This window comes from Dermacentor silvarum, chromosome 3 (assembly GCF_013339745.2).
Source record: "Dermacentor silvarum isolate Dsil-2018 chromosome 3, BIME_Dsil_1.4, whole genome shotgun sequence".
NCBI classification, from domain to species: domain Eukaryota; kingdom Metazoa; phylum Arthropoda; class Arachnida; order Ixodida; family Ixodidae; genus Dermacentor; species Dermacentor silvarum.
In genome coordinates, this window is record NC_051156.1 from 148,180,955 (window position 1) to 148,196,122 (window position 15,168).

General features: G+C 45.4%; 1 protein-coding gene across 1 annotated transcript; it reads left to right on the forward strand.

Moving 5' to 3' along the window:
- The first annotated feature begins 9,451 nt into the window (after nucleotides 1-9,451).
- On the forward strand, nucleotides 9,452-11,765 carry LOC125944375 (uncharacterized). The gene is made up of 2 exons (XM_049664789.1): nucleotides 9,452-9,666; nucleotides 11,567-11,765. The coding sequence occupies exons 1-2, from the start codon at nucleotides 9,452-9,454 to the stop codon at nucleotides 11,763-11,765; spliced, it is 414 nt and encodes a 137-aa protein (XP_049520746.1).
- Nucleotides 11,766-15,168: the final 3,403 nt, after the last annotated feature.

Genomic DNA, 15,168 nt, shown 5'->3' on the forward strand with positions numbered 1-15,168 from the left:
CCCTATAATATCATCCTCATAAATCCCTTGCGATCGTTGTGTTCTCAAAGCTTTCATGTTTCCTCAATGAAAACGCATATAATTTACGAGATCGAGTATTGGTCCACTCATTAAAGTGTTATACTACAATTACATGTTGATGTTTAAGCCATTTTATTTTACCATGCTACATGTGCGTTATTGCCGGGAAATAGAAATAGTTAATTATACAATTAACAACGCTTGCAATGACTCCGGTTCTATCAATCTATGCTGTTTTTCCACGAATGCTCTAATCGTCTGTTACTTATCTCGACTGCTGATCATTTATTCCTTCCTTCTTTCAATCCAAACACTTCTGGGAGGTGGACGCTCCCTACGGGTCTCGCTGGATGAATATCTTGGAATTCCATTACGTTGTGCCGAGTCGTTTCCAGGCTGTTTTTACGGCACACACACGTCTCATCTAGTGGCAGATATTTGCTCCGGTACGTCTTTGTCCTCAGACAGCTAGCTCCGACCTAAAATAGCAAGGCACTGCCCTTTGCGTTAACACACCCAATTCGCACCCAATTCACCGTCTCTCTTTCTGTCACTTTCTGTTTTATGGCTTCTGGTTATCAACTTTTTTTTCATCTATATTCCTTAATCCTTCTTCAACACTAATTTTGCTCGGCACTTCTCTCGCTTCAAAGTTAGCCCAACCCATGTCGCCTTGCACTGCCTCCTTTGTCGTTGTATCCTGGGCCCCCTAATCCGGTTGGGCCACCGACCTCCTGTTAATCTCCAACCCCGACGAGATTTCTTATTTCAAGCACAGAATTTCATTTGCGAACGTCAGCCTGGTACCATTATACTTTTTAAAACTACTCGCAAACACCAGTGTTTATTGTATCCCCGAAGTGCTGTGTTTCCTTATTGCTGCATTCCTCTTGCCTCTAATTTTTGGATTATCTTGGTGGACGATTGAGTGGGTATTTCCTTCGTTTATGCATACGACCAGGTATTTAAATTTCATGACTATGGGCATGACTTCCTCTGGAATTGATGCCACGTTATTACTCGTCTCTTCATTAAACATCCTATTTCCCAATAACTGTGCGCTCTACTTAGGGCCTAGATTCCTTACTGCATTGCTACTTCTATTCGCATGTCTCCGTCAATACTTTGCATTGTCTGCTAGTAGCACTATGTCGCCCTGCATGCACCAGCCTACGGACCTTTTGTCCATTACAGGTGTAAGATGAAAACACAGTTCACTGATTTCCAGTAGTATTTCTAGGCCGTTAACATCAAACGGAAACAACAATGGACACAGAGGCAACGCTTGCTTCAGTCCTCTGTGAAATACCACAATTTCATTGCAGTTCCAGGCTCCCCATACAATTTGTACGCGGTTGACCCTATATGAATCACCCCAAAACCGCTCCTAGAAATGGCCCTCTATGCCCTCGTGCTTGAGAATATCCATAGCAATTCCCTGCATACGTTGTCCAAAGCTCCCTTATTATCTAAAAAAGCCTTTTGTAAGCTTCTATTATGATCTATTGAAATCTATACGCACTGCGTTAGTACAAAGATATCATCCTATAACCCACATCGACAGCTCTCATTGTATGGTTTCAATTCCCATGCTACACATCCCCGACCTTACTGCGACTAGCCCGTACGAGCTCCTCTCATCCTTATTACTTTTACCTTTATAATTCGTACCAAAGACGCTCATTGAAGAGCGGCACACAGCTACTGGCACACATCCAGCGCTCCAAGTCGGCGTCAAAGATATTCTTCGAACAGCGGTACCACCCCGTCCCGCATTTACCGTGACCCACGTCGGCATGAAATAAGTTCGTTGAAGAGCAGCACATATAATATATATATATACATATATATATATATATATATATATATATATATATATATATATATACACTGTCATACACTCAGGGACCGAAGTTCTTCCGACGGTTCATTTCGAACCATTGTTTCCTTAGCAGAGCAGCCCGATGCACTACCCATTAGACCATGAAGCACCCAGTGACCCAGGTAGCCGGGAAAGCGGTTAGGTACAAACATACATAGATACAAACATCGATGCCAATATGCATAGCTATATCATTGGCCCCTGAAACAGGTGGGACGAATGCTTATGCCATTAGAAGATCTCTTAAATTTCTCCGATGCTGAGCCGGATCGAAGCCCACGTCACAAAGGTTCCTCAACGTAAGCAACCCGACGCTTCAGCAGGCTCCGCCGAAAATGTACTCTTCATGTGCCACTTTAAGGAGTCATCAGGAGTCCATTTAGCTACACCTAAGAGACCTTAAGGCCTCTTAAGACCTTCGAACAGCGGTACCTACCCCGAGCCTTAATCATGCTCATGACTATGACTTCAACCATCAATCTTTAGCCTTTTCCTTCACTTAGTACCACATCCGAACACATTCCATTGGTTTTTGAGTGTTAATCTTTTTTCGCTGAGTCATTCTCATTTTTGCTGAGTCATGGTGATGACAACGACTTCAACCAGAATCCTTTAGTGTTTCCTTCACTTAGTGTCCACGTCCGACCCATTTCAGTGGTTTTTGAGTATGAATATTTTTTGCTGAGTCATTGTCATTTTTGCTGAGTCATGCCCATGATTATGACTTCTACCATCCTCCCTTAGTGTTTCCTTCACTTAGTGCCCACGTCCGAACCCATTCCAGTGGTTTTTGAGGGTTAATCTTTTTTCCCTGAGACATTGTCATTTTTGCTCAGTCATGGTCATGACTATGACTTCTACCATAATCCAGTTTCCTTCACTTAGTGCCCACGTCCGAACCACTTCCAGCGGTTTTTGAGTGCTAATCTTTTTCGCTGGGTCATTGTCATGACCTATATGACACGCATGTCATGACATTTATGTCCTGACCTATCGCTTATGTTCGCATACACTCCTGTCATAACATACTATGCCAATTTCCGTACCTACCAAGTTAACCGAACGACCATGAGAGTACCAAGACGTAGGCGGCTGTTTCATGACCTACATGACACGCATGTCATGTCATGACATCATTTATGTTCGTCATATATCTTGTCATAGTATGCCAATTTTGGTACATACCAAGTTAACAAAACGACCATGAGAGCACAAAAACGTAATCGGCTGGATAGATAGATAGATAGATAGATAGATAGATAGATAGATAGATAGATAGATAGATAGATAGATAGATAGATAGATAGATAGATAGATAGATAGATAGATAGATAGATAGATAGATAGATAGATAGATAGATAGATAGATAGATAGATAGATAGATACTGTCAAAGTAGCAAATGTTCGCCGAGACATGCTTCGCATTTAAAAACGGGGTGTGAAGCCGAACACAATAACACCACATGTAGGTTTCAACATAAATTACTAGAGGGAAGTCTGGCACCTATGTCTACTAAAACTGGTAGTATGGGGGTTCTGCCAGCATTTGTATGATCGGCAATAAATGGATTTGTCTAAACTTCCCATTTCTGTCTTCAAACGCTTTATGACTGTGCAAATGGATCACTTTCAGCAAAATACTGAATTATTGTAGAACGGAACGCTATGATTATTCATGTGCGAAAAGGCTTCATGTGCCTAGATCGCTGTCAGCCGTGTTGACGCACAAGATCGGCTTTCCGCGTTATGAGTACAACCCTGGCTCGTGGAGACCTTCGCTTTAAAAAACACGCGTTCTAAGAAACCAACAACTCGATTAGCTGGGGCCTGTATGCAACATCACTCATAAAAACAGCGGTATTGGATTTTCAAAGGAATAGAGCGCTCGAAATACATTCACGTGCCCTGAGGCCATGTTTATCCTATACTATACTTACCAGATAGAATCGCTTTGAACCAATGAAGTGCGTTTTCTTATTACAGTCGACCTGGATTTGTAAGTATTTAGTTTTTAATCAACTGACGCGTACATTGAACAACGACAGCGCAACTTAAGCGCCAGCATTCTTCTGATTTCAATAAGAGGAGACCTTCTCAACTCCATCCTGGCCTCTTGCATATTTTTTTAAGTTATGTTTACTCCCACACGAGGTGAAAACGTTCAACATTCACACACACACACACACACACACACACACATACATATATATATATATATATATATATATATATACAGTGCAGTTTACAAGAAAAGGTAAAATTCCACGCTCTGGTTCCTTTGAGCTAAACTCATCAAAAAGTTGGCACTACGTCACACCAGTCCTCTAGCTTCGGATGGCTTCTGAAACGCTCTATAATGTCATGATGTTGCCCCGCGCAACCTGCTCATCGTACAACATACAATTTGCGTTTCTCAAGAATGCATCACACGGAAACACCGTATGTATCGACCAATATGTCTTGAAGTACACGTGTACTAGTGAGACAAAGTATAATGACCGCGGCAGGGGTTAGCCGAGCGCAACACCTGGCATGTTGCTGTGTGCGCAATGTGTGATAAGCTATGAAAGAAGAAGAGAGGAATGAACAATGCACACACGCACACAGACACACACGCACGCGCACACGCACACGAACTTGGAAATGTAGGCAAAAGTAAGCGCTATAGTGAGGAGTGCAGCTTTATTGAGGACGCGGGTTGGATCCCAGCCGCGGCAGCCACGTTTGGATGGCGGCGAAATGCAATAACGCTCGCGTGCTTCGATTTAGGTTCACGTTATACAGAACCGCAGGTGGTAAAAAATTATTGCGATGTCCCCTGCTACAGTGTGCGTCATATATTGAGATCGTAGTTTTCACGTGTAAGACCTCAGAATTCGGCGGAGCTATATTGCAAGCTGCGTGCATCATGTTTGGCGACATCGAAAAAAAGATAACAGTAACTGATAACTTCCACACGAAGGTTAATATATTTTCCGCCCACAGACACACACCCACACACACACACATGAATATCAAACCTCGCTGTTCACTATTATGTATGAAGTTCATGTATTTTCTATCTCTGCTTTTACAAAGAAACATGAAACTCTTGCCTCGCTGCAATTGTGTGATGAAGGACTGAAACTTTATTCTGCTTTTTACAAAGCGGAAAGGGACGGCAGGTGAGAAGGTGCAGTGTTGCGTACGGAGTGCCTGTGGCCGCATACATAAGCATGGCAAGACAGCTCGCAATCAAACACGAGATTGCCCAGTTTCGGTCATAAATGTGGCAGCCATAAAGGCACTTGTAATAAACAAAATAAAGAAAGAAATTATTGCACGTAAAGCACGAAATCTATAGGCTAGCCTTTACAGAGTGCTTCTTAAGTTCAATTGGTATAAAGTAAACACTCTCCAGTTTACTTACATTACAACTAATGGATTTACATGCACAATATTTATTTAATAATTTTCATATCAGGACTGAACCCCCCCCCCCCCCCCCCGCCGTCCTTTCTTCCCCATAGAACTGGTGACCACTCTTCTCTTTGTTGTTGTGTTGTTCACTTCGAGTTCAGTAATTTTATTTTCGCGTGTGTCATTTCGCTGCAACCCCCGTACCATTTTTACGTGAGTACTGATGAATGCAATTGGGAAGAGGTTGTCTATGGCTCAGGCTCTGGTTAGGTATGCGGGCGAAAGTCACTGCCTCCGGGAAAGATTTCATTGAAAGCATACCGCGTGCCTTAATTGTATGCTGTTTTTTTAAGGTCATCACTGTGCCATCGCACTTCATTCTCTATCGTTAACCCCCTCCTCGTCTAACTGTAGCATAACTGTTCGTGGTGAACACACCGCACCTTCGTTCAAATATTGCAGCCCTCCCCGTTGGTCGTTGCTCTCGGACTGGAATCAACGGCTTTCCGATGACCAGTGAGTGCGTCTTTTTTTTTTTTTTCGAAGGTCGTAGCACAAGAAACTGTCAGGCAAGTTCTTTTTTTTCTTGTTTTTGTGCGCCCTCTAAGACAGGTGACAACCACTTTCTAAGGGCTGTATTCTCAATAGCCTTCGCGTGGTGTCATTTGATCAAAAAGCTTCGATTGGATAATCTGCCTGACCGCATTTCGGTAGGCAATGTACTGAAAGATCATCTTTTTGATATTGATTTAAGGTTACGTAGGAAAAAAACACAACTTGGAGTACGCTTAAGCTTCGCATTTAAGGGTGGAACGCGATAGCGTTATGGGGAGCCGTTGACGCCGACACCGACATCGTATTTTATGCGACATGGGGCCCGATCAAAATTTAGAAACGCTCGGTTTTCAACATTCCCCCTCATTGTCGCCTAGAACCAAAGTACAGCGAAACACCATCCGAATTGGAGGACGCTTAAGCTTCGCCTTTAAGAATGGAACGAGATGTCATTCAAAAATCCTGGCTTCTTATGATGCTTTTTTCTCATAATTCAAATTACAATTCGACGTTATCACGTCTATAGGTTGTGGTTAAGTCATACTTTACGATTTTTATGACGGATTTTACTTTGAGAAATTTAATTTTTGTTCACTAACGCCTTGCTCCACGCGAAGGGCACGCCCGGTTGGGGTGGTTCGGGATGATGCGGTTCCGCATGATTATTTCCGCCAGACGCCGATGCTTAGGCCGACGCCGACACCAACGGATTTTCTGCGACACGGGGCCCTTAACGCTCTCGCGTTAAAAAATAAGTGCTTAGGAACACTATTTGAAGCGCTTACTCGAAGATACGGGAGGCTGCTGGGTTTCAGTCTTTACTTCTTTGAAATTGCGCTTTTTTTTTCTTATAAAGCTGAAAAAAGAAAGCTTGTCTTTATTATTGCGAACGATGGAAAATCGTATTGTTCGGGTTACGGTAGAGAAGTGCGCAGCACGGCCAACTGAAGTTGGGCACTTGAGACATGCAGCAAGCTATAGCGGCCGTATTTCGAACACTGGGGTGTTTCCGACAGTCTTGCAGTCTTCCTATTCATCGGCGATTCGCTGGTAGCTGTCTTGTTGCAACGTTTTTTTTTTTGTTTCTTCATTCTTGCCTTTATTCCTTCGTTCCTTCCTTCCTTCTTATTCTTCCAGGGAAGGCAGAGGCCTCTTCGTGCTTCTATTCTGCTTCCTCTTCTTCCTGGTTGCTGGGTTATTGTACATCGTATTCCTGCTCATACTAGGCAAGTTCGTCTCAGTCTTCTGGAGATCAGAAGAATTCAATAAGCCCTCCTGCTCTGAACTCACTTACCGTGAGAAGCAGCAGACGCTTGTCGCGAACACCGCCATGTTCTCAATAACACGACATATATATTTTTTTTTTTTTTTTACGATGCGAACACCGTCTTCTTTGCAAGCTAAAATATTGTCTGCTCCAGGTGACTCTGTTCAACATGCATTGCACAAAGAAGAGCGAAACTATTTTCCAGGAAGCGAATGTAGCTTGGCCTCCTCTCATTGGCATGACAAAGCGTGAAAAGGGGCAATAACGCACGGAACAAAACATGAGACTTAGCAGTGAACAGTACAAAACGATATGATACGTACCCGAGGCACATATCCTGGTGTGAAAGAATCCAGGGCTTTCGGCCAAACGGAGATTTTATCTACATTTTGACATGGAGGTTTTTGTCTTCTTTCGAGTTTTGAAAGCGCTGGCTGCATCAATCTCGTATAACGCCTTCAGCCATGGTGGCAGCCTAAATGTCACGTGCCTCATATCCATAGTCTCTTACTCTCCCATAGGGAGCCCTTTTTCTCTCAGGCTATCTGCGTGTATACAGATGAGTCTCGCAATCAGCACTGGAGCTTTATCTGTAAAGTTACGTTTTCTAACGTTAACACCCCCGGACAGGAAACAAAGGGCGCATAGCACATGGCACATCATGACAGACAATTTGGGAACGTCAAGCTTGTGTTCTAGGTTATTGTGCGGCTATATTTTCTTTTTTGGGTGTTTTATCTATGTATGCGCATTGATGTGAAGCGCTCCAATAAAGCGCATCCGTTAGTTGGCGCTAGCACGTCTCGCTTTTGTCCTATGGCGTCGACCTTCGCGGTTTCTTTCTGTTCTTGTTTTCGAGGTGAAATGTTTTCGTAAGGCATCAATGTTCGCGCTTAAACCGCGGGAAATTATATCGCTGGTAATTACGGTTTGCATTTGCAGGACGGCCAATGCCGGCTACGACCACCACGGAGCCCACTACGACGGTTGTGACGACTCCCAGTACAACCACAACCACGACCACTACAACCACAACTACTACCACAACCACCACCACTACTACAACCACAACCACGACCACTACAACCACAACTACTACCACAACCACCACTACTACCACAACCACCACCACTACTACTACAACAACAACCACAACCACGACCACTACAACCACAACTACTACCACAACCACTACTACTACCACAACCACAACTACTACCACAACCACCACCACTACTACTACCACCACCACAACAACCACCACTACGACTACTACCACTACAACCACTACAACTACCACCACCACTACAACTACTACTACCACAACTACCACCACCACAACAACCACCACTACTACTACAACTACAACAACCACTACTACCACAACTACCACCACTACCACTACTACGACAACGACAACGACCACTACCACAACGGGTAACGTCGCACGTGCAGAACTAGCTTTTTTTTTCAACTTCAAAATACAGGGTGTCCCAACTATCATGCACCACTATTTAAAAATATGCAAATGCCACGTAGCTGGACAGAACCAAGGCAATGTTGGTTGCCGTCGCTTGGAGATACATAGACTGTTTTTTTTTCATTACGCCTCATAACATAATTAGTCTGAATTAATTATTCAACTTCTGAAATATTATAGTTAGATTGAAAGTGTCAATGAGACAATTGTAGAGCAACAAAAAATATTCCCGATATAGGTTTCTTTTCCTCAATACGTGCTAGATAAAAGCGTTATTCCGAGCATGAAAGAAGCTCGCGAATACAAGCAAAGTTCCTCGAGCAGCCAGTCACGCGGCAATTTTGCATGTGTTCGCGGGCATCTTTGACCCTCGGCAGACCACTTTTATGTAGCACGTATTGAGCAACAGAAATCTGTATCGGGAGAAAGCTTACTAGGTGTCCGTAGTGCGTGCATGTAGCAGCCATCTGGCTTTCTAAAGGTTTCACCAAGGCGACTATAATGCTTTCGCATTCCCACACGTAAGCAGTCTTAAATTTCTCTGCCATTTACTTTTTTAGTTTTGCTTGCACTTAGCGTGAAATCAGTGCCATCACATCTGCGTGACATCAAGGTGCTGTACGTCACTGCTTCAGTTATGGCGGGAATTTCTCATTTAGAACACCGTGGGTGACAGAGGGCTCGTGTTACTGAATCGTAGGGTGTGCCGCCGTTGCGTGAGTACGCAAGCGAAATCTATATCGCAAGCGGGAAGTGAACGTCCCCGTAAATGTGGCCCACATATAGTGACCCGCTCAAGGCGAACAGTCCACTAACGATCGTGCAGGCATACCGACGTCTCAACCCATGGGCAAGTTCCCGGTGTACTGCGTTCTGACCACCATCCAGGCTAACTACGACCGCATCACGCTGGACAACATATGCGACTACGTACTCATGCCGTTCTACACGAGGGCGAACGACACTTTCGTCGACGACAGCAACCCCGTGGTTCAGAAGATGCTCGCCAAGGCGCTCAGCAGCGCGGGCAGGGCATCCTACTGCATCTACGTGCCGTGGACGTGAGTCGCGTGATAGTCGCAGCTGAAAATGTTATCATTGTCCTCATCAACATCATCAGCGCAATTTTTTGGCCACTGCGGAACGAAGCCTGTTGTTTTGCCGCGGCCACAAAAGCCCCTCGGGTGGTGACAAAACCCGACCAGTCAAGATTACAAGATGTTCCACTTAAAAGGACATTTGTAGTGTCATATGTACGTAAAAGCAAACATTGGGTCCAGCTTCAATAATATAGTATTAGGCTCCAAGGTATCTAAGACGTCACCTTGCCGACATAACCACTTCCATAATAGACAAACTGACGGAAGTGTCAAAGAGGATTAGGTTCTTTTCTGCCAAAATACCCTGCCATCTCATATCATGTTTGGATTCGAAACATTTTAGTGTCCCTGTAAATGGACACTAAAGACAAACATTCGGCCAAGCTATGCAATAATGCAATGCTTCATGGTGGCCAAAGAGCCAGTTTTACAAAGGACAAATGTTTCCTAAGCGAGGACGAGGCCGGTGTCGTTACTTTGACTATTTGGCATCAGTCTTTACGAAGTAACGTATTGAGCTATACCACGAGAGAAATAAGTACTCATTCCTTGAATGAACGTTTACTGACTGCAACCAAAAGCAAATTTGGTTTGAATATTTGTTTGGTCTAGTCATGCTTGAAGAAATGATTACATTATCGGTTACATATTTGTAGCCAATGCATATTCTCGGTCCCTTTGTGCACATGTGCACGCATAGACCTCGGTTTCTTAAATGCATTTCGTTTGCGCGTTATCGCATAGTCTAGTATCGTCATCACGCTTCGTATCTCCTTCCTTTTTTGCGCCTATCATATAAATCAGGACTTCTGCCATGGTTGCCTAACTCGTTAGTCTAACAAAAATGAACGCGTGAATTTTCATCGGCAAACGCGGCAATAAGAACAAGTTCAACACTACCAGTGTAGCCTCAGAGATCAAGAGCGGCGCGCCTTCATCTCGGAGACCATGGAAGAAGTTGGCTGGTGTCACTAAGTGCTCTTGGAGGGAGGAAAAAGACTTGACAGGGGCATGACGTCAAGTGGCTAGCATCGGCAAGGCAGCATACTCTGACGCCACCCTCCCTTCTCCCCGGCGTCTCTCTGCGCGCTGGCTTTTGGGCAGTAGGCCCTCCAAGGTTGCCGAACCTTTCGAGGCATTGTTCAGTTCCTCGTATTATTTAGTGATACCCTCGTCGCGATCGGCCGAACGCAGAGAAATCGACTCGGGCAACAAGGGCGCTGATTCGCAACTACACAAAAGCAGGTGCGACAGGTCAAATTCTTGCGCATGAAGCCTTGCTTGCACTAGGTGCCGTTGTATGTGTGCATGTGTCTCCTTAGTGTCATCAAACATTTAGTTGTGAGTGAGCACCCACGTGTTTTCTGAGTCTATTGTCCTTCGTTCTCTTTACGCTGTTCGATTTATACGAAGTATCGAAAACTTGCACGTGGCGTCGCATATGCCGCTTCCCGCCGTAGAAGGACTGCAAGTTGGACAAATAGGAACGAATTCACTATAAACAACGGCCAAAAGAATGTGAAGACAATTCTTTCTAACTATACTTCTCAACGTGCGTGCTTCTCACCGGCCTAGTACCCATACATGGCGGTCAGGATGACGTCACTGCACCATATCATCACGCGTCAACATTTTGCTTTCTGACGGCGACGTTTTTTCACCGGATTATCACTTTTTTCAATGCGTCGCTCGGGGTATGACGCGCCTGTCGCAACTGTCACCTTTCTCGTTTACCGAGCTTCTCGGCGCGCTAGTATATCCTCAGATAGCGGCCATACAATGACGCCAATGCAAGCCATCGCGGTAGTTAATTTCGAGACAGATATCGCGATACGTACGTTATGACACTATGACGCCGCAGGAAGTGGTCGGAAATTCAGCAAGACCTGGCCACCCCCAAGGGCATGCAGCAAATGCAGACGTACTGGACCACATACAGAGTGTTCCACTACGCCATTCTCAACGTCGAAGTGTCGCCAGACGTCCAAGGCCGAAGAGGGTACATACTGCCGAAGACCTACGACACCCTCAAGGTGCGTTTACCTCTGTTCAGCCAGTAACTTGTCTCCGCTCCTCACAGGTCACTGATATCATATACAGATCCTTACAAAAATAATATGGAAGTAACTATAGGGTACTAGAGTCTATGGTAGCTGAACAAATGCTGATTAAGTCGGCATGGGGATGATGGTTAGCTCCGCTGGATGTGTCTGCTTTCACCATTCTGGCCTCGTCCGGATTTGTAATTTGGCAAATTGGCAATTTTCAGCAAAATATTTCGTTATAAATGTCATAACTCGCAGTGCTTACACACGTGCTCAGAGTATCAGTGACTTCTGTGATTACAAAAGTGGTATCTTTGGTTAGCAGCATGACAATCTACATGGGAAGCGAGAGAAGTGATGATCTACATGGGAAGTTTCCCGCTTCCCGTGTAGACCGTCACTCTGCTAACCAAAGATGCAACTTTACCAACATGCCCGGTCAGCCACCCTTACAAAAGTGGGATCGCTTCGAAATTTTAGGCGCACAGAGGAAGAAACAACGCAGTCGATAATACCACAAGAATGTCTCAAGCCACGAGCCCCAAGATCAGGCAAATTCAAGTACCGTTCATAATTGGCATGGCAGCTGAACAACCACAACGCCTGAGTTTCCTCTAGTAACTTTAGCAGAAAGCTCTATGACTTATACTTGGCAACCGAGCCCGGTGTCGGAGGCTACTACTGATAGAACGTGTTGTAGAGATTGCACACGTGGACGGCGTGCAGTACATGTGTTTAGGGAACCTTCCCATGCACACTCGTTCAAGCTCAGTTCGTTTACCTACGTATTTCACTCAACATGCGTTTCCTTCCTTGGTCCGTGTCTCTAGAGTAGGCGCCATAATATACACAACGGCATGGGCTTCCCTAAAAAGTCACCTTTGTGGCCTATGCAATACATGGCTGCTATGGGCTAACTTTCCCAAATCTGCAATGTGGGATAGGCGGTTTGTTCGACCAATTACGCTGCCTTGTCGTGCATCAATAAATGAAGTTCCTTACTTATTCGCGATATTCATTATACACGATACGGTTCTATGAATCATGGTCGGTCGTATAGTGTATAGAAAAGAAATGGGCCAGTAAAACCCCCCTTGTGTCTATAGCCCGGTTCTCGCAAGCCTTGCAAGCCTCATGGCACGTTCACACCGAAGGCGGAGCGGGAAAGCGGACAGGCGGATCCGGCAAAGCGGCAGCGGACTTACCGCTTTGCGGAAAATACGCGGCCGCTTGGCCGGATCGCGCTTGGACCATTTTTTTCCGCGCGGAAATGTTGGCCGCTTTGGCCGCAGCCAATCAGAACCCGATACGGCAAGCGCTGGTGAACGAATGTAAACATCCGGCCGAGAGAATGCAAATGGCGTCCACCATGTCTGAACCGGCTGTGTTCTATGTGGAACTGCTGCTGCACACAATCAAGAAGTACACGCTCCTGTATGACAAATGTAACCCAAGGTACAAGAGAGCCGACTATAAGAAAGGGCTGTGGAAGAAGATTGCGCAGGATTTAGGTGTGACTGGTAAGTGCGAGGTAACGGCACGTCCGTGAAATTGCGAGATGCTCGGCCTCCCCGGCGGCTAGGGCAGCCAGACAACCCGGCCGGTCTGAACAGCCGCGCGCGCTGGCCGCCTCGCGGCTTCGAAAATCCGCTTGGCCGCTCCAGCGCTTTCGGTGTGAACATAGCTTCACAGTAGCGAATCTGGCTTCTAACTGCTTACGCCAAGGTAGTTCCTTTGCAGCGATGGAATACATGTTACGTCGCCAGACGCATGTGGGGCGAGTTAACGAGGTGCGCCACTTTATCCGTGTGTCTTATGCGCGGGGCTATTAGCCCGGCGTGGCGATCATTGGAACACGATGCGTGGCATTTGAAAGGAACGTTGCCTTGTGTGTGCAGCGAAACGTTTTGTGAACAGTTAATATGAACTAGTTTTGAGGGAATGACGAATCTGTCTAGTCTGTTATTTTGTCGACTCGTTGGGAATGGCAGTGGTTGCGTAAATGCGTGTTTCAGACAAAACTCGGGTGTCATTCGGCTGCCTCAAGCTAACCCGCCGTGGCACTCCCGTGACTGTTGCGTTGTGCTGCGGAGCTCGAGGTCGCGGGTGCAATACAGAGCCGCAGCGGCCTCATTTTCCCGAATTTTCTTACACATTGAGAAATTATTTAGTTCAATAACGCGCTTGGGTCACGCGGAGGGCCCAAAAACAAATGATAGCTGGAAGCCTTTGTTTTTGAATTTCCGTGTAGCGGAATTATGTTTTCTCGTACATTAGAATTTAAATACGATGCTATCAAGTCTGCAGGTTGTGTGTAAGTCGTACTTTACGAATTTTCTGGCGCATTTCAGATTGGGAAATACAATTACTTCAATAACGCACTTGCGCTAGACGGGGGGCCTAGAAGAATGAGGATATATGGTGTCTTAACGGTACCCCCATATAGCGACTGTGGCCACTCCGACAGACCTCCAACTTCAGCTGGAAAAGGGCTTTGTTTATCAGTTTCCGTATAACAGATGTTTAACGCGACAGCGTTAAGGGCCCTGTGTCGCAGAAAATCCGACGTCGGCGTTGGCGGAAATAATCATCCGGAACGGCCCCTATACCTCGTCGGCCCTCCGCGTTGCTCGAGGCGTCGGTGAACAAAATTGAATTTCTCGAAGTAAAATCCATCAGAAAAGTCGTAAAGTACGACGTAACCAAAGCCTACAGACATTGATAGCGTCACATTGTAATTTGAATATACGAGAAAGTATAATTCAGTTGCCGGGAAGCCTGATAAGCAGCCACGGATCTTTGAATGCTATCGCGTTCCACACTTAAAGGATAAGCGTAAGCGTCCTCCATTTTTTTTTCTCGTATATTCGAATAGCAGTCCAAAGCTATCATGTCGACAGCTTGCGTGCAAGTCGTACGTTACGGATTTTCTGACGCAATTTACTTTTAAACATTATGTTGTCTTGCCGTCGGTGATTCAGGTACAAGTCGTAGTAGAACAGGGGTGATTTAACAGAAGAATAAAGTTTACATAGCCACACAGGCGAACTCACACGAGCATTGGCACACGTCTTCTTCTTTCACCGAACAACCGACAACTGCTACGTGGGTACCAAGCTTCAATTAGGCCCACTAGCGCACTACATGAAGAGCGCTAGCGAAATGCTAACATTTAGTTCAATAAGGCACTTGCGCTTAGCGGACGGCCTAGAAGAGCGAGGATGTGTGCTCCACTTCTGCACACGTTCGCGCGTGCGTGACGTACGTCGCTTGTGGTGGTGGTGCTTGTGCAACGTCGTCTAAGGTCAGTAGGGATGCTGGTACTTGCCTAACGTCTGCACCAACTTCTCTGTACATCTACTTGAATGGAGGCGAACATAGATTTTTCTTTTTTTACATTTTCCTTCGTCAGTTGCCC